The sequence below is a fragment of the Haliotis asinina genome, chromosome 11, assembly GCF_037392515.1.
Source record: "Haliotis asinina isolate JCU_RB_2024 chromosome 11, JCU_Hal_asi_v2, whole genome shotgun sequence".
Taxonomy (NCBI): domain Eukaryota; kingdom Metazoa; phylum Mollusca; class Gastropoda; order Lepetellida; family Haliotidae; genus Haliotis; species Haliotis asinina.
The window spans coordinates 38,285,094-38,305,996 of record NC_090290.1 but is presented as its reverse complement, the minus strand read 5'-3'; the positions used below and the strand labels follow the sequence as shown (position 1 = coordinate 38,305,996).

The window sequence follows — 20,903 nt, the reverse complement described above, 5'->3', positions numbered from 1 at the left end:
CGTACTAGTAGTGTTTACGACCTCCTAAAGCATTTACGACAAGTCAATCGGGGTCCTAAATTTTGGGCTGTTTCCGACACAGTGTAAATGTACGAGGTCTTTGTGAAACGGGGTAAAAAAGTAAGAAGTGGTCTACGACCTGTTTTACGAGGTCGGACCAGTACGAGGGCTTTGTGAAACGGGCCCCAGGTGTTCGGTGTGAAGAGCAAAAGCTGTAACCACTGACCTATCCCACGTTCCGAGAAGTTCAAAGAAGGGGTATGGGGCTGACGAACCCAACCTTCCATCCAGGGCAAACATGGGATTCGAACACGCGATCGAGCCTTCAGGAAGCAGATCCATGCATCAGACTGTCAAGACACCTTCGCTCAGAAAGTCATCCTCGTCCGTAATCTAGAACAAGCTAAACTTGGCACCATATTTATGCTGTCACCTGATGGCTGCCAGTGGAATCGGATGACCTTCTCCGCCCTATAAATTCCCACGCAGAGACAGGCGTGGAAACTGATGATCGCGTCTATCCCACTCTCCACAAGGATGAATCTGTCTGCCCCAGAAATTCCAAAATGAGAGTCCGAAGAATTCCGCCCCAGACTGGGAGACAAGCAGTCTGGAGACAGTATCTGCCCTTGAATCTCCACAGATAGACATGCCTTTGAGCGTGATAAACGTTTCGTACTAGAAAGATGTGTTCAGTCATAATAAATAAATGAAGGATCCCCACGTTTATTTATAATCAAACCATATTTCAAACAATACTCTCCACAATAAAACAACAATGCCAATAAGGTGATATACATGCAAATACTGTGCTTATGCATAACATTTCTGTAGATAGTCGCATGTTAATATCAGTAGACTTCTTAATGTCACAACAATGTGATACAACTGCACACTGCTTTGAGCAAACAGATAAATAAAAAAATACTTCATACCTAAAACTATCCAACAACAACCATGGTAACACTGCTAAACAATGCCATTACCTTTAGAATCAATATATGCAGAGCCCACTTCCACAAAGAAAACGCTATGACTGTCTTATGTAGCGCTATGACTGTTGCAAGCCTATGTTGGAGAATGGGAGTTAAAATCATTGCATGTAGCATAAAGCTCGCTTTGTGCAAGTGGGCCCAGGTCTTTGACGGGGTGGGAGCAGTGGCATGTCCATGTGGGTGTCAACCTGGTGTCACATGCACCTGGTGTCATCACTGATTTTCAGCAACCTTTTCATATGATTTTAACACCATTGTTTCCCATATACCCAATGGAAAATGCTTCTCAGGGAATCCAAGACTGGGCGTTATTCTGCAGTGGCATTGTATATTTATGCGTGTTTCATCGTGGCAATTTATTTGACTGCAGTTTTAGTCAAGTGCTTCATCTTGGTTTTCTCATCTATGCAGTAAACTTAACCTCAGTGTATTTCGTTACACTCCACCACTGAGTCTAACAAAACCTAGTAGAAGGTCGCGGCAGGTAACCTTTGAGCAACAAATGACCGTCCAATGAAACGCGTGATTGTTAAATAGATTTAACCAATCAGACAACGGCTACTATTTACGGATCGGAGGGACTTTCAAAATATTCAGGTCACTGACACGGATCTCTCCACAAACAAAAATCAGGATATAACATAGTTATTTGACCTGCAGTATATACACTTCAGGGTTTCTGTTGACATGGTTACCATTACCTAATATTTCCGGGAGATAACATCCTTGAATATAGCCAAAAACACTATTTTCAGCGACTGTTTACCCACTGTTGTCATGGTTGTACGTACGCCGTGCGCATCACCCGGAAGCGAGCGTACGCTAAATAGCATTCGGAATCGTTCGGGTAGGAACCTTTTCGAGATAAAAAGTTCAAAAGATATATGCAAAGGTGCACTTTCGCGATTTGGTAAGCTGTGTTCTGATTGGTCAATCTCAAAGGTTACCGGACGCGACCTCCCTTAAGGTTTTGTTTGACTCAGTAGTGGAGTGTAACGAAAAGTACTGAGGATAAGTTTACTTAGACTGGTCATCTATGGTGAAGCATCCGCATTCACTGGTTTTTGTTCACAGCATTCCCTCTCAACATATTCTCTCAGCAAGTATCCAAAGACGATAGCATACAGAGTTGGGTCAACACTGGCAGGCATCGGCCTAACATTGTTGAGCACTGGGCCAACGATGGGCCGACGTCTGAATGCTATCTGGGGAAGCACAAAATAAATGTTATTGTGCATAAAAGGGCAAAATAGACGTAAAATTTATATGAACAGATGTCAGAAATTCTGTGATGACACCAAAACACAAAGACTTTTGTCAATATGTTTTCTGTCAATTCATACAAAGAATCATGGAAGTTGTGGCATAGTACTGGGGTGGTGCTTAACTTTTCTCCATGTGTATTCATAGCGTGGTTTTACTTCACTACATTGTCATGGAAGACAGATAAATACAAACTTTGGTATCACATGAAACAATGACTTCTGGTAGGTCATATAAATATTCACATATATGTGTAAAAGGAAGTGCATTACAAACATACCCTGTTTAGGGACAAAAATATGCCTTTCATCTAACACATAACATCCTACTTAGACGCAATGTTACTCACAATAATGTACATTGTATACCTGTAAAACAGAGGCACTGAAAAATGTGGGAAAACACGTGAAAATAACTGTTTTGCTGTTATTGCGCACTGCTTAACATCCTCGATATCTCCAAGGTGTACATTGTGATAAATCTCCACTATACCCTCGATGCACAATAGCTCAGGACGATAATTTTGTTACCTCCCACCCGATCAGGTGTCTACACTGAGAAGTTCAGCATACCAGTCACAACTCACTTTCGCTTTTAAATTATCTAACTGATCAAACTTGGCAAAACAAATCATGCAGAAGAACTCTGAAAGAGGTAGAAGGAGTTCTTGCAGATATTTTTTCACAGTTTCAGGTCTGACAATTTGTCTGTATGATTTCCCCCAAGTCCGACTCGCACTGCGCAGCTGTGACCGCTATCTTAGTTGACACTGGCAAGTTCAGTTGTAATGGCATCGTAGCTGATTGGCTGCTGTGAGAATGCAAAGTCAGCAAAGGGAGGTAATAAGATCATATGGCCGAGCCATAGATGCATTCCGTGTAAAATATAGGCTTATTGGAATGTAAACCCTGGAGTGAGTGACTGAGTTTAGTTTTACGCCGCTTTTAGCAATATTCCAGCAATATCACTGCGGGGGACACCAGAAAATGGGCTGTACACACTGTACCCATGTAAGGCATCGAACCCAGGTCTTCGGAGTGACGAGCGAATGCACAAATTCACAACTTCGTACCTTTGTACATCTAAGCAACACCCAAACACTGGAAGACTATACGGTAAACATGACTAAAATATCACATATCACAATCTTTTACAAACCAGTTAGCAGGAATCTGAAGAAATTTAAAAACAGAACAATGGATACCCTGACTTCCTGTAATACTGTTTACTTTTCCGTAAACAATATAATGCTAGATCACAACTGACCAATAAAGCTGACTGCACTCCATAAACAAAGAACTAGTTGCAGTAGTAGTGTTTATCAATGACTAAAGTGAGCTTTTATTTAGGAGATAAACATCATGTGTTGGCCAATTTCCGAGTGTTATTGAGTGTTTGAAGCACGGGAATACATTTCGAACCGACCTTATGCTGTGTCAAAAAACGTGGTATACTCATGCTTTACTTCAGTTACAATTCACTGGGTGTCAAATAGGCCCACGTATCACCACCAGTATCCTGCTGATCGGTCATTAATTCAGACTAGCAGACCTTGTGCCGTGTCAAAAAATGTGGTATACACATGCTTTACTTCAGTTACAATTCACTGGGTGTCAAATAGGCCCACGTATCACCACCAGTATCCTGCTGATCGGTCATTAATTCAGACTAGCAGACCTTATGCCGTGTCTAAAAATGTGGTATACACATGCTTTACTTCAGTTACAATTCACTGGGTGTCAAATAGGCCCACGTATCACAACCAGTATCCTGCTGATCGGTCATTAATTCAGATTAGCAGACCTTGTGCTGTGTCAATAAATGTGGCATACTCATGCTTCACTTCACCTGGTCTGCAGATCAAAGCTTCATGCGAATAAGTGAGACGTTTTGTGTTTCGTCCATATGTTTGTAAAATTTACTGTACGGAAACAGAAACCCAACATCCGTTATATAGACATTTTTACAACATAAAAGATTGGGGTTTTTTATGAGAACTGACAGGAAGGCAAGGTTTCCAGATATAATAATTATATAATTATAACATTCCCCAAAATACATTACACATTCATCATGACTGTGTTTCGTTGTACAGATGTCAGAATTCCCTCTCCACACAAATCAAAGTATCACAATGTTGCGAATTGATAATAAGAACAGCACCATGTCTACCAGTTCCTATTTTAAGTATAAAAAAGCTATAAACAACAAGATTAACAAATACCAAGCTAAATAATATTGAACAGGTTGTTGTCAGCACAGGTGCTACAAAAATATACCCCAGGACATTGTTGTATACAGACATGTACCCTGATCAAACTCAACAGAAACTCTACCATAAACAGGAACCATCTTATTCAACCCAAATCTGAAACCATATATATTTGCTCTTGCTCAGTTGATTGCAAGTGGTATTGTGCAACACAAAATATTTCTTATTGAGAGTGTATTTTTCTAACAAAACACAATCAAATACATGTAATAAAACAGTATGAGAGTTTCGATCAAGAAAAGGGCACAATGCGGAATGGACACTTCATAGGGTACATTTCTGCATTCGGAAATGGTGTATGGTACATTTCTGTATACAGAAACATATCTGGGGCACACATTTGTTGTATGTCTGCCGACAACAACTCCATTAGTGTTTGTAATGGTGAAAGTACAGCTGCCTTCATGTCCATTATACATGGTGTGGGCGGTAATACCAGTTAAACTGTATAATGCCATTCAAAATTTACAATATGATATATTGTGGTACATTTTTCACGAATCGTTTCAAGCGACACAATCAGCAATTTTCATGACTGTGAATGGTACTTTTCATGGTGAAGTCAAAAATACAAATAACATTTGTACTTCCATAATAATATCATACATTAACAGTTTTGAGAATGTGTATTGGGCTTATAATTGTATTTGCATGACTTTTAAACCATATGAATAAATAAATATAGATTGGCACTGGAACTCGTTGTAAGAATAAACAAACCAAACTGGTAGACTTTTTGAACCATATGAATATGGCTCCCCGCAGACGCTCCCCGCTTCCAAGCTTTAGAGCGAAGCCTTCAATTTGGACAATACCATCTGAGTCTTGACAGTGGCATTGGTTCAAAAGAAAAGAAAGTGTAATTTCATTACCTTTAACCATATGCTGCATTTTCACAATACAGTGGAAGCTGTCAAAACTGGCATCTGTCCAATCCGGCAAGGTGTCAACACTGGCATAAAATCTCAGTCTCATCTGTGGCTTCAACATTTAACATCAGCTCTACAATTCGGCACGTTGTCTAAACTGGATTATTTCTTCAGTCCCAATGAGTGCCAGTTTAGACAGCTTCCAATGTATATGGCAATACAAATTTCAATATGTCAACACATATCGAAACATACTGCAATACAAAAATGTTGGCAATACCGAACCTTAATTATTTCAGAAGACAAGGTAAGCAGTGGAGATAACAGTTTGTCATTCAGGTTGATTAAAAAACTGGGATTCAACACAAAAACAGTACAAAAAAGACCACAATCCATACCACATTATTCCCCTTTTGATTTTATATAATTACATCACTAATAAAGTATAAAAACATGTATCATATCGCTCAAATATTGCAACGTATATTACTACCCAAACATTGTGCTGCATATTGTGATGTATCTTCTGAGACGTAGCACCTCAAGCTTCAACCAGACTTGCTTTTCAAAGACGCCCGGTATTCTGCGACCTCCACACCCTCCCAGTTCTTGTTGTTCAGCGGCTTCATGAACCTAGGAAAGAGAGGTAATTGTGATGATGGTTGAAAATTCACATTCATAGGAGTGAGTGAGTGTGTCAGCAAATGAGAGATATGCTGCTTTAGGGACCATTCATAATTTATGGCTGGGGAGGGGGTGGGGGGTGTTGCTGCTGATGATTTGTATGGAGAAGCATGTGCCATGTGAGTGACCCCTCTAAAACTTATGTTTACTAATTTGCCAGTCACTGGTCATTGTTGTGACAAATCAACATTGTCAATGTAGTCACACCAAGTCAAATAATCTTTCTTACTGTTTCTCAAAACAGAATATACATTTGTATTAATTACCCTATAGATATTTGTAATCAAGGCTGGCTAAAGACTGATAATTGAAAATATCGATTATGGGAATCATTACAAATGACTGATGAAAATAATGTATTGATGATAATATAAAAGGAACAGTGTGATCAAATACTTTTTCAATTAAATTAGAAAACACAGAAAGTTAGGTCTTTATTCTTGAGGTACTCCTAAAATATGTTGAGGATGGTGTTTTGCTGGTAATCAAATGAGTGAATGTAGTTTTATGCCGCACTCAAAAACAGCTGTGCTAGTAGTCTGTAAATAATTGGCCTTCATGACTTTCTGGCTGAAAGTTTTGGAAGTTTCACGTCCTGATATATGCCTGACTTACTTCTCCATTACTTCTGCCTGTGTCTTCTTCTCTAGGTCACTGAGCGGAGTGTACACAGAGTCAATATTCTTCTGTAGGTTTGCCAAACTGAAACGAGCAACAAACACACATAATACACTCCTCCAAGCAGGATTTCTGGCCGTTATAGCACCCCAGCCAAAATGGTATCAAAGATGTGAGTGAGCGAGTTTAGTTTGACGCTGCACTTGTGCAGAAAATCCAGTGATCGACAGGATGAGCATCAATCTGGGCAAATGTGAACTAATGTTGCCTCTTACAACAAAAATAGTCATCTTCTTGGTAAGTATGGATTACCAAAGACCTATTCTACCCCAGATCTCCACGGATATATCAAAGATGTGAGAAATGGCTTGGTTGACAGCGTTTCCTCGTACCCCCACCAATCCGTGAAGATCCGGGTTAGAACTGATCTTCCGTAACCCATGCTTGCCATGAGAGGTGACTAAAGGGATGGGTGGTCAGACTCGCTGACTTGGATGACACAATCATGTCAACCAGCTGTCTTGGTTGATGCTCATGCTTTTGATCACTTGATTGTCTGGTCCAGGCTCGATTATTTACAGACCACCACCATAAGGCTGGAATATTGCTGAGTGCGACGTAAAGCTATACCCATTCACTCACTCATACTGCCACCATGTGGGTAATTGTTGAAAATATCAGTCACTGGATCATCTGGTCCATGATTCACTACTCACAACCGGGAATACTGTTGAGAACAACATAAAACACAGCACAAAAACATCTTCATACAATGAAAAACCAGTCTACACAATAACAAACAAAAACATAATACACATACACATTATATGCCATATCATGTGTTTCCATAAAGATCCCCCGAAAAATTCAAATACTTTTTCGACTTTTGCAACATTGAAAACTGAATATGATTCATTGTTATTTGAGAAATACCATAACTCCTCATTGTGCTGTGAAAGATATTTGAAAAGTATTAAAGTGCTTGAACATGACATATATTAACCCAGTTTTGAAGAGGACAGTTAATTGGAAACTAAACCTTTGGTGAAAAAGATCAATCTGTGTATAAACATTGTTGTTTCCGAAAATGACCAGCACATACTTTCTGATTGTCCTCACATGAACAGTACCAGTATTGGTCCAGGTTAGAACTGATCTTCAGTAACCCATATGCTTGTCATAGAGGCAACTAACGGGATCAGGTGGTCAGGCTCACTGACACATCCCAATTGCACAGATTGATGATCATGATGTTGATCACTGGATTGTATAGTCCAGACTCAACAAAACAGAGACTACTATCATATAATTGGAATATTGATGAGGATGTCATAAAACTAAACTCACTCACTCAGCCTGAATTAACAGAGCTGTGGACTACCAGTGTGTGAGTGTCCCATACCTTGCTGTGCTGACGAGAGTTGAGTGATATTGTGGCTGTGACAAAGTGAAGTCCATGGCAAGACGAGATATATCCACTCCCCTCTCCTAGGATCAACAAAGAAGACATGTCAGTGTAAGAAAGTGGGTAAATATTTCATAAATAAATAAAATCAGTTATCATGTTTGTTCCATTTCCCTCTTTTAATGTCTGTGATGTGCAGGGCTCAATTTACTTCATACTCAGAAAAAAGTGGTTACCCTGTTTGTCCTAAAACTGACACTAAACCTCAATCATTTTATCAATACACAATGATGTCATGATAAAAACCATACAATCCATAACTTCATGGAAAAGTCTAAAAGTTTGAAAATTGTAAAGAGAAAAGTCAACAAAAAGTCTATGGCTAATATTGCAAAGGGGCACAACTCTGCATGCCATCAGGGTAAGCTCACAGGCAATGTCACTGAGGCACAAAACCAACTTGATTGTGATGTTTGCTATCTGTATGTGCATGATGTTTTGAGTATATGTCCATGTTGTGTTGAGTGTATGAATGTATGTGTTGACTGTATGCCTGTCATGTTGACCATACATTATTGAAAATGCATGTTATGTCGACTGTATATTTATGTTGTGATATGATGAATGTACATCCATGTTGTGTTGACTGCATGACTGTGCTGTGCTGACTGTATATCCATGTTGTGTTGACTGCATGACTGTGCTGTGCTGACTGTATATCCATGTTGTGTTGACTGCATGACTGTGCTGTGCTGACTGTATATCCATGTTGTATTGACTGCATGACTGTGCTGTGCTGACTGTATATCCATGTTGTGTTGACTGCATGACTGTGCTGTGCTGACTGTATATCCATGTTGTGTTGACTGCATGACTGTGCTGTGTTGACTGTATATCCAAGTTGTGTTGACTGGATGTCTGTGTTGCATTGACTGTATGCCTGTCTTGTGTTGACTGTATGTCTGTGTTGTGTTGACTGTATGCCTGTCTTGTGCTGACTGTACACCAGTGTTATGTTGACTGTATGTCTCTGTATTATGCTGACTGTATATCTGTGTTGTGTTGACTGTGTGCCTGTCTTGTGCTGACTCTATGTCTCTGTATTTTGCTGACTGTATGCCTGAGTTATGTTGACTGTATGTCTGAGTTGTGTTGACTGTACATCACAGTTATGTTACCTACCTTGCAGTAGGCTGCTGCTGCAGCACAGGTGTCCTTGATATACTGGGATGCCGGGTGCCAAGACGGGGCGCCACGGTCAGACAACAGACCCATACTGATTGGTGAGGCATTCAAGATCCCTATACCTTTAGACTGCAACAAAAACTCATAGTTTAGGCCACAATCAGCTTTCTTTCATGATGTCATAATGATTATCTTCAAAACATGAAGAGACACGATACATAAATTAGTTAGTTAGTTAGTTAGTTGGTAAAATTCCTAGCTCTCTACATCATTTCTCAACTCAACCTCTCTAGTTATATGATATATAAGTTAGTTAGTTAGTTAGTTAGTTAGTTAGTTAGTTAGTTAGTTAGTTAGTTAGTTAGTTAGTTAGTTAGTTAGTTAGTTAGTTAGTTAAATTCCTTGCTCTCTACATAATTCCTCAACTCAAGACCTCTAGTTATATATTCATTATATATTCTGACGGTGATCATCCTATATCTAAAAATGGTACAAATTTTCTCAGAGAGATAGTCAAGCATGAAGTCTGGCATCTATTCTGTCAGGGAGTTATCCTACCTCAAAGTCTGGTATCCATTCTGCAAGTGAGATATTCTACCTTAAAGTATGGTATATAATCCGATAGTGGCATATATACTAGTATCCTAGCTTGAATGTTGTTATATATTCTGCCAGGGATATATCCTACCTCAAAGTATAGTATATAATCTGCCAGTCAGTTATCCTGAGATATCTGAAGTATGGTATACAATCAGCCATTGAGATATTCTACCTCAAAATATGGAATAAAATCTGCCAGTGAAATATCCTACCTCAAAATATGGTATCTAATACTGCCAGGGGGATATCCTACCTCAAACTATGGTACATATTCTGACAGGGAGTTCTCCTACCTCAAACTATGGTATATATATTCTGACAGGGATTTATCTTACCTCGAACTATGGTATACATTTTGGTATCTATGCTGACAGGGAGTTATCCTACCTCAAACTATGGTATCTATTCTGACAGCGAGTTATCCTACCTCAAACTATGCTATACATTTTGGTATCTATTGTGACAGGGAGTTATCCTACCTCAAACCATGGTACCTATTCTGACAGGGAGTTATCCTACCTCAAACTATGGTATCTATTGTGACAGGGAGTTATCCTACCTCAAACTATGGTACCTATTCTGACAGGGAGTTATCCTACCTCAAACAATGGTATACATTTTGGTATCTATTCTGACAGGGAGTTATCCTACCTCAAACTATGGTATCTATTCTGACAGGGAGTTATCCTACCTCAAACTATGGTACCTATTCTGACAGGGAGTTATCCTACCTCAAACTATGGTATACATTTTGGTATCTATTCTGACAGGGAGTTATCCTACCTCAAACTATGGTATCTATTCTGACAGGGAGTAATCCTACCTCAAACTATGGTATACATTTTGTTATCTATTCTGACAGGGAGTTATCCTACCTCAAACTATGGTACCTACTCTGACAGGGAGTTATCCTACCTCAAACTATGGTATCTATTCTGACTGGGAGTTATCCTACCTCAAACTATGGTATATATTCTGACAGGGAGTTATCCTACCTCAAACTATGGCATATATTCTGACTGGGAGTTATCCTACCTCAAACTATGGTATATATTCTGACAGGGAGTTATCCTACCTCAAACTATGGCATATATTCTGACAGGTAGTTATCCTACCTCATACTATGGTATATATTCTGACAGGAAGTTATCCAGCCTCAAAGTATGGTATATATTTTGCCATGGAGTTATCCAGCCTCAAAGTATGGTATCTATTCTGACTGGGAGTTATATTACCTGAAAGTATGGTACATATTCTGCCAGGGAGTTATCATTCATAGATCCTCGGCAGTAGGTCAGGATGCTATCTATCTTCACCGTACTCTTCTCCAGCACCGTCCTAAATAGATAAACCAACATTTCACATTGCCTTTTTATCATATCTCCTCTCACATATTTACTTGACACTGTCCACTGGCTGTACTGACCAACAGAATTGAAATGTGCCACAAGATTCAACATCTGTGTGTGTTTGGTAACAATACAATCCATATTTTTACAAAATTCAACACGTAAATGTTAACGGTCCATATTTTCAACTGAAGAACAATGCCATCCTGGATATTTATTTTAGTCAGCTATATCAACGCATATAGCAAGAGTGAAGTTGTTAACTGGTATTGAGGGGCCCATGGGTTGATGTACCCTAAAGGAACATAAACAAATATCAAGGGTACATCAACCCATGGGCCCTGAGAGACAAGTGAACAACATATTTATATTACTGACTACCTCAATGTTAATTGTTTGAAGCACAGGTACAAATCTCTTTGAAGTCATCACTAGAATTTGCTGACAAGACAAACAGATTTACAGTTATCTCCCTTCAGTCGATTTGCATTTGCAAAACATAGGTAATTTCTGTACATCAGACATGATTCAATGTTATTCCAGATAAAGATCTTCTACCACGAAGTACCAAATGAGTACAGTACAGTGAGCACTCCCTGTATTATGATCATGCCCCAGGACTCACTTGAAGTTTTCTAGAGGATATCCAGTGATACCAATCATTCTGGCCTTCCCAGCCTCCTTGACCTTCTGTAATGCTGGCAGGGTTTCATTGATCACAATGTCAAGGTTGTCAGCAAACTCCATATCATGAACCTGAAACATGACCAGTTCTCACGTTTGTTGGGCCACTGGGATTTTTGGCCATTTTGCATTCAGTGTCCTTATTTTTGTCACTAAAAGCATGCTCTGTAAATTTAATGTCACATGAATCATTGGCAATGTATGTCAGTGAGATAGTCATATCTACTCACTTGAGTCCACTTTCAGAAAGTATTTGTAGCGCTACAATTGTCATAAACCTTTCTCACAGTAAAAATGGCATGACATTGAGTTACGATAGCTTTTTGAAAGGGGCCATGTATAATATTGATGTAGTCTCATGCACTGACCAGTATGGAGAGTGAGTGTGGGTTTATGTCACATTTAGCAATATTCCAGAAATATCACGGCAGGTGACACCAGACATGGACCTTATACATTCAGCGTGAAGAGCAAACACACTTTGGGCACTAGGTTACAACACTGCACTATTACCTGTATAATATCGATGTCGTCTCATGCACTCACCTGCATGACATCAATAAAGTCTTGTACACTCACCTGTACAATATCAGTGTAGTCTAGTCCACTCACCTGTATAACACTGATGAAGTCTCATACACTCACCTGTATAATATCAATGTAGTCTCATTCACTCACCTGAATAATATCAATGTAGCTTCATACATTCACCTGTATAATATCGATGTCATCTCGTACACTCACCTGTATAATATCAATGAAGTCTAGTCCACTCACCTCTGTAATATTGATGAAGTCTCATACACTCACCTAGATTACACCGATGTAGTCTCATACACTCACCTGTATTACACCGATGTATTCTTGTACACTCACCTGTATAATATCAATGTAGTCTCGTACACTCACATGTATAATATTGATGAAGTCTCATACACTCATCTGTATTACAGTGATGTAGTTTTGTACACTCACCTGTATAATATCAATGTAGTCTCGTACACTCACCTGTATAATATTGATGAAGTCTCATACACTCATCTGTATTACATTGATGTACTTTTGTACACTCACCTGTATAATATCAATGTAGTCTCGTACACTCACCTGTATAATATTGATGAAGTCTCATACACTCATCTGTATTACATTGATGTAGTTTTGTACACTCACCTGTATAATATCAATGTAGTCCACACCCAATCTGGCAAGACTCTCATCCACACTCTTTATGGTTCGCTCAGCACTGAAGTCGAACATCTGGTCGGGCTCCGGGAGGTACCGACAAACCTTGGTGGTGAGATAGTACGCTTCTCTTGGAACTCCCTTGAGGGCCTAGACAAGAAGGACATTGGTACAATCAGGTCCTGTTGGGCTGCGTTCCTCAAAACAATTGTAGCACTATGAGTACGACAGTTGTAACTCCCATACTTTTACATACACTCAGGACATTCGTAGCACTACGACTGCTTTGAGGGACAGGGTTCTTCACTGTTATCCCAACATATGTTGGAGTTGAAGATTTCCGTGTTTTTCTTTATTCTTGACAATTACGTATCTTGTTGCTCACATCCTGGTGTAGTCTGGTGTAACTACAAGACATCTGGGGTGAAATTGGGTATAACATTGCATACAAGATTACTGCATGCCTCTATATAGCATCATGGACATATTTGTTCGATTGTGCTGTATGTGAGTAGTGTGTGTGTTGGCAGTGTTCATTGAAGCATTTCTAAAAAGTAGGCCACTGGCCCTCAGTCATGTGGATCATTTAAAAAATATTGTAGGTCATGTGACTTTTTAGCCATACACTAGTCTAGTGCGTGCGTGCGTGCGTGCGTGCGTGCGTGCGTGCGTGCGTGCGTGCGTGCGTGCGTGCGTGCGTGCGTGCGTGCGTGCGTGCGTGCGTGCGTGCGTGCGTGCGTGCGTGCGTGCGTGCGTGCGTGCACGAATGCATGCATATATGTGGTGATGAGTGTATAGTGTCTGAGAAAAAGTGTGTGTGGTGTGTGTGTGTGTGTGTGTGTGTGTGTGTGTGTGAGAGACAAACACCACCACCATATGTTTAAACCTTTAAAACATTTTACTTAAACTATATCCTACCTTCCCCAAGACTGTTTCTGCCTTCCCATGGCCATACCAGGGCGCCACATCTATGACATTGATTCCGCTCTTCAGGGCCTTGCGAACCACCTCAATAGATTCCTCCTCTTTGGTAGAGCGGAATACGCTGCCCAAAGACGATGCACCTGATACACAAACAGTCCATGCAGTTGATCTGTGTAATCTGTGTCCACCTTATACACAAACAGCCACTGAAGTTGATGTAGGATTGACTATTAAGGGGGATATAACTATTGCAATTCCGACAGTCTATCGCCTCATACTATTGTGATAGCAGTTGTCAATCGTGACCAACTACAGCATTTTCCTCCTTGAGTTGTTAAATCTTTCCCAAATAAATGTATAGTTTGTATGAAATTGAAACAAGCTGAAGTAATTTTAGTCAATACCTGACAAGAAACTTGAACCCCAGATCGAGCTTGTTTAATAGGTAACAGGTGCAGATAACTCTAAATCAAAGTGAACAAATCCAGAGCTTTCTGTATTTACACTGCGCATTCATCAGTGGAAGTCAATTACTAACTATAATCAAACATACTATCAATGCATTGACAGTATTTCATTTCTCACATGTTAAATTACTATTTGAGACTCAACAATTGCAATCCATCTGTAGTCCGATACATTATTGCAGCCACTACACTAACATTTTCGAGGTCAGTCTTGCAGGGGTTTAAGTACAAGATCCAGCACCAGCGTTGCAATAACTGAGGGCAATTAAATTCTTTTCATGAAGTATCAGGAGAAAAGGTTAAGCTTGAAAACCGCACATTTCGTGACCAAGTGCACAGTTGTTGCCGCTTCATAACATATTGCCAGTCCAGTTGCTATCTGGGACAGGAGCAGGTCCTGTCTTCTCTTTTGATGCTCTCCATAAACATTTACAGATTGGTAGCCAGTGCCTTCTTATTATCAATTAACAAATTCTTTTCAAAAATTGTATTTTACGGTCTGCTTTGTTTATAGACCGCCATCACCTGGCAGGAGTACTGCTCTGTGATGTCCGTCAAAAATACTTCCGTTTATTCAATTAATTTTTGTGAATGATGGGTGAATGGCATTCTTGCACTTTTTAGGACCCCTGGTGTCATCACTGATTTTCACTGATCCACATAATTATCACAGCTTTTTCTCCTTTACAACAAACAGAATTTATCTCTGTGGATACTTAAGACTGGGTAAAAAAATTTCTTTTTGCACTGCCTTTCTGTATATATTTCATAATTCATTGACCACAAGTTGGCAACTGTGACATTTTATGTAAGTGGAAACATTTGTTGTCTGCATTTTTATTACAGAAAGGTAACAAATGTACTTTTTACTTTACAGATTTCAGTATGTACCCCAAACAATGTCATAATACAGAAACATACTCTCTACCCTAAATGACAAACATGTCCATATTCTGCACTCCATAAGGGAAATCGTTGTTGCATCATGAAATATTCCTCTCTATGTATGTTCATTTATTGCATAACACAATCAAATGCATCTAATACAATAGCATGACAGTTCCAATCACAATACAGCATGGAATCGCCATGGGATACGTTTCTCTGATTTTCGGAAATCAGTAGCACCGTGCCTATGACGACTCCTCAGCTTTACAAGTAATAAAGTCACCCAACACAACCAAAACTCACCAAGACTTAATACTGATACTTCAAGTCCTGTATCTCCAAAGGTATTGTAGCGCATTTTGGAACAAAGTTCCTCATCATGGAAGCCGGGTACAAATGTGGCAGGGCGCTTGCTGAAACATTACATCGTAAAGGTGAATATCACGTGACTCACCGACACACAACAAAGTCATCAGGCCTGACCACCTGTGCTCCGTTGTTCAAAACAACTTTATTTCTTAAGGTCAACTTTATCTCTAAGATTACAACCTTATAACTTTACTAAGGTTAGCCTCCCGTTGCACGAAACAATCTTAACTAAGGTTAACCTTAAGCTAAGGTTGATAACTGAGGTTGGTCCAAATCAACCTTAGCATCTCTAAGGCTGGGAAGGGAATATGGCAGCTGCTTTTATTATATACAACAAGACTGAGGGAAGTTTGAGCAAGTAGAAGGTGTACAGAGACAGAGCAAGTCAAGTGGACACGCTGAATAACTAGGGATGCTTCCATTACTCCTGTGTTGAAGAGTTCAGTCTTAGTTAAGGTTACGGCTAAGGTTGGAGTCCCACTTAAGGTTGCCCTAAAGTTGTTTTGTGCAACGTGTGTATCTTTTTCTTAAGTTGATCGTAACTCTAACTTTAGCAGAGAGTGTACAAAGACAGAACAAGTGAACTAGGGATGCTTCCATTACTACAGCACTGAAGAGTTCAGCCTTAGTTAAGGTTACACTAAGGTTGGAGTCCAAGTTAAGGTTGTCTTAGGTTGTTTCGTGCAACGGGCATATCTCTTTCTCAAGGTTATCGTAACTCTAACCTTAGTGTTTAAGGTTAATCTTAGCTAAGGTTGTTTCGAGTAATGGAACATTGGTCCATTAAACAGTGTCTTATGGCTTTCATAGCTGATGGAAATCTATTATAACCCAGACCTAAGAGTGTATAATCACGTGTTTATTTCAGATATATCAACCAAATGAACAAACTTTCACTCAAACTTATGGTACACATGTGACCAAAGCTTGAACCATTTACCAGCAGAGGGGTTGCCATCACTCTGAAAACGTAACCAGGATGGTTCTTGTTCACAAAACACAAAACAATCCAGGGCTCGATTTAAGAGATGTAGACCTATTTGTAACCTAAAATAAAGACTTGCAACATAGTGTGTTTAAATGTTTCGGTGCATATAAACATATTTCTGTGATGTGGTGCATATGAAACCGTAGAAACACAGACACAGTTGACCCTGTCTACATGCATTGTCATAGTCAAGACATGTCTATAAACAGCAATGTTTTTCGTGAGATTGCTATTCAAAGTTTAGAAGAAAAATGAACTGACATACTTCTGCTTACAAAGCTAGATTTACTGTTGATTTATTTCTAAAACAACTGACTTGCACTTTGTGCAAGTTAGAGACATACCTAAGGTTGCACTCTGTGCAAGTTAGAGACATACCTAGGGTTGCACTTTGTAATGTTAGGTTTCATCATACAATGGATAGTGTTCTCTGCAGGATAAAGTCAACAGATATTTCCAGTATCCATTGGGGTCATATACGGATACCGATGCAAATTAGACAGGTCATATGCAAATTTTAGGGACTACTTTCACAGTGTAAACAAACATGGCGTCAAGGGTCAGTGATCGTGTCAGGATTGACGACCATGGTTACTGTACTGTCACTCCTTTGATCCCAGAAAATTCGTGCCTGGTTATGATACATTGAGCAGATAATGAAGCGAAGATAGAAATACATAGGCTTGCGAAGATAACAAAGACAGTTTCTAAACCGACTGTCAGTGTTAGCGAGAGGACGGCATAGGAATCCAGGTGCACAACGTCATGTGAACATTAAAGTGTATTTGGTGTTCAAAGGGGTAATTGAAATTTTCTGAAATTCCAGACAAATTTTTTTGTTATTTTTCAAACATAAGCTAAGATTTGTTGACAGCAATGCGTTCTTTAAGAAAAAGCTTACTGGGAACCAGATGACATAACGCACTCAAATGAGTGACAATATAAACTTGCTTCACCAAGCTTGTGACGTCACGTACTACTACTCACATATTTGTGACGTCATAGCTATGCAGGCACATCCCACAAAATTTAGTTTCATGATCTAAGGCAAAATCATATTTTTTAAAATCATAAAGTAAGAATTACATTGTATGATAAATAGGCTATCATGCGAGTGTGTTTGGGCATGGTTAATATCCTGCATTAGGAATAAACACTAAATGTTTAGTTCGTTAAATACAATGTTTATTCCTAATGCAGGATATTAATCATCCCCATACATACTCACGTGATAACCTATATGCATCATGAGCAAGTTACAAACCACTCAACTGAGCCCCATAAGTCCATGTTTATTATAGAATGGAAGCAACTTTACAAGCAACAGGTTTGATTTTCACATGGGTGAAAGTGTAAAGTCCATTTCTGGTTTCCGTCTACATAATACTGCTGGAATATTGAGCATAAAACATTATTCACTCATTCACTTATCTATCTGGACACCCTTGTAAGTACACCACAGACATGGTAAATGTCTATTTACTGGTAATACAGTTAATGAGTTAAAATCCTACCTCAGAGAAGGTACTGCATTAATGTTGATTTGTTTGGGCATTAACAGGAGGATGAAACAAAGAAATCTTTTAAAATTTGATGATAATTATATCATCAAAAAACATGGAAAAGTTTAAAAAAAACAACAATCTGATCAGCTATTAGTTTGTCATTTGTGTCAGCTTTTTATTAGTTTGTCATTTGTGTCAGCTTTTTATTAGTTTGTCATTTGTGTCAGCTTTTCTTGTTATATTGTGGCATCCTGATTCAAGATGTAAGGAAAATGGTAGAAAGAGTGAGTGAGTTTAGATTTATAGTCATATCAGCAATATTTCAGCCTCATCATGACATAACAAATAACAAATTCATAGTAAATGCAGCCAAAATAGTTTTAAAACACTGCCAACGAAGGACAGTAAAATAACCAATTTATCACAGATAGAAAGTTGAAACGGACCTGTAACTGTACTATTAAACAGATTTTATGAACAGTACAATACTAAAAGCTAGAGAGCACCAGCAAGCCACTGCTAGAGGTTATCTGACAGTAAACATTCCGACATTCAGATAATGCTATGTCCTGGTAGATAATGGACAAACAAGTTCTCTAGCTTGAGCATAAAGAGATTATAATCTCTGTTGGGCTCAAGACAACATTAAAACTGTTCCAATGAATACGGTTATAACTAACACTACTGCTATGCAACCTCACTAGTATTTCATTGATAAAAGGACCAGGGAGAGGGTTTACAATGCAGGCTTAACATTATTGCATCAAAGGGGCATATCAAAGTCTTTTCATTGTCTTCCTGAAGAACTGTTGCCCGAAAAACTTTAGGTGTTTAGTTTTGTACCACTTTTAGTAATATTCCAGCAATATCATAGCAGGGGACACCAAATATGGGCTTCACACATTGTACCCATCTGGGGAATCGAACCCAGGTAATTAGCATGATGAGTGAACGCCTTACCCACAAGGCCACCCCAGTGTCCTTTACGAACTTAAAAGACTGGGCAACAGCAGTTTCATTCATTACAAGATAAAGTCAGGACTATATCAATTAACATTAAAAATACACTGTCAGCTGTAAAAACTATGCAGTCTGAAAAGTACTATGGTTCAGGGGCAGACTAAACCTGCAGTATTCAAATTACTACGAAGACTTGTGCAATAAGCAATTTCATTTATTTAAAAATAAAGTCAGGATTATATTAACATTGAAATATACTGTCAGTCGTTTCAAACACTAAGCAGTAGGGATAATAATGTGGTTTGGGGAATATGAGACAGACTAAAAGTATGTAGTATTAATTGCTATGCCCAGATGTTACCTGTGCAATACACAATTTCATTCATTTACAAATAAAGTCGGGATTATATTAACATTGAAACATACTGTCAGTTGTTTCAAATACTAGGCAGTAGGGAAAATAATGTGGTTCTGGGAATATGAGACAGACTACAAGCATGTAGTATTAATTGCTATGCCCTGATGTTACCTTGCAATGACCACTTTAAATTTATTCATTAAAAAGATAAAGTAGGATCATATTAATATTGAAATATCCTGTCAGTTAATGTAAAAGCATATTTATCTTACCTGGACATATTGGAAATTGCTCCACACAAACTCAAACTAAGATGCTTGCAAACCCGATTTTCACTATCTGCCCTCGACAATTAAGGCAGTCCACTCTGACGTGAAATGATGTTGATAGCGTACCCTTCACACGAACCCACACGCTGATCATTCATAATACGTCTGTTCAGAAAGGTTGAAGATAGCTGACACTTATCTAATTCGTCCGAGGTCAGTACGATAAGCCTTATTATTAGGGCCGTGTGATACAGATTGGAAAGCAACGCCACGTAAGCTACTGGAGATTGTGTTAAGCTGATGCTTGGTGGTGCGTGGCAGTTCAGAGGCGTGAGGCCATTAAAGCCTTGCCACGTTCCACGCAGTGACCGATGTGCATTTATTTACAACGCTGTTTTCCTCTAATCGTTTACAATTATTACACCCCTAGCCAATGTAAGGGAGGCTACTCTCACAACTCGTACTTGAAAAGGCCCCTAAAAATATCCCTCCGATGTGGATGTAGACTGGTATGCCTGCCTCTCAGCGCTTGCGCACCTCGCTGCACTACATTGTGCAAATCAGAAGGGAAGGGTATCAGTCTGGCGCGGGAGTGATTAGACGTCCACTACTAGTTGCTAAGCAACACTTGAGGTTCTTGTAGAGAACAGAAGATCCCTGAAATACCTGCAAATAATGGGCATCTATCTTCTAAATGCTCCTTAAAATGAATAAGTTAAATTACGAATGCAAAAGATTCGACTTCATCTTAAATTAAGTCATGAAAGGGTAATATACGTAGATCTAAGTACATTTCAGTTAAAACGAGAAGAGGATGTGATCAAGACAGATTTCACCACATTATGATTTCCCTTGTCGCTGACCAGTGAATATCTGGGTTAGAATTGGTCGTCATGTTGTCGTAAGAGGGCAGCTAACGGGATCGGGTGGAGCTCGCTGACTTGGTTGACAAATGTCATCGTATCCCAATCGATGTTCATGATGTTCATCACCGGATTATCTGGTCCAGAATTCCATGTTACTGGAATATTGTTGAGTGCGTCGTTAAACAGCGAGCCCGTTTCGA

At 39.2% G+C, this 20,903-nt stretch overlaps 1 protein-coding gene across 1 annotated transcript; it reads right to left on the bottom strand.

The window, feature by feature from the left end:
- Positions 1-710: 710 nt before the first annotated feature.
- On the bottom strand, positions 711-20,224 carry LOC137256414 (uncharacterized). The gene is made up of 10 exons (XM_067794258.1): positions 19,841-20,224; positions 15,692-15,801; positions 14,028-14,173; positions 13,098-13,259; positions 11,866-11,996; positions 11,127-11,229; positions 9,289-9,420; positions 8,104-8,189; positions 6,699-6,785; positions 711-6,032 (listed from the first exon to the last, which is right to left on the bottom strand). The coding sequence occupies exons 1-10, from the start codon at positions 19,846-19,848 to the stop codon at positions 5,948-5,950; spliced, it is 1,050 nt and encodes a 349-aa protein (XP_067650359.1). The 5' UTR covers positions 19,849-20,224; the 3' UTR covers positions 711-5,947.
- Positions 20,225-20,903: the final 679 nt, after the last annotated feature.

Coding starts and splice junctions, on each gene's coding strand:
- LOC137256414 (XM_067794258.1), bottom strand. Junction 11,230..11,865: donor TATCCTCTAGAAAACTTCAA/GTGAGTCCTGGG, acceptor TTATCTATTTAG/GACGGTGCTGGAGAAGAGTA. Junction 8,190..9,288: donor CAGCAGCAGCCTACTGCAAG/GTAGGTAACATA, acceptor TGTTGATCCTAG/GAGAGGGGAGTGGATATATC.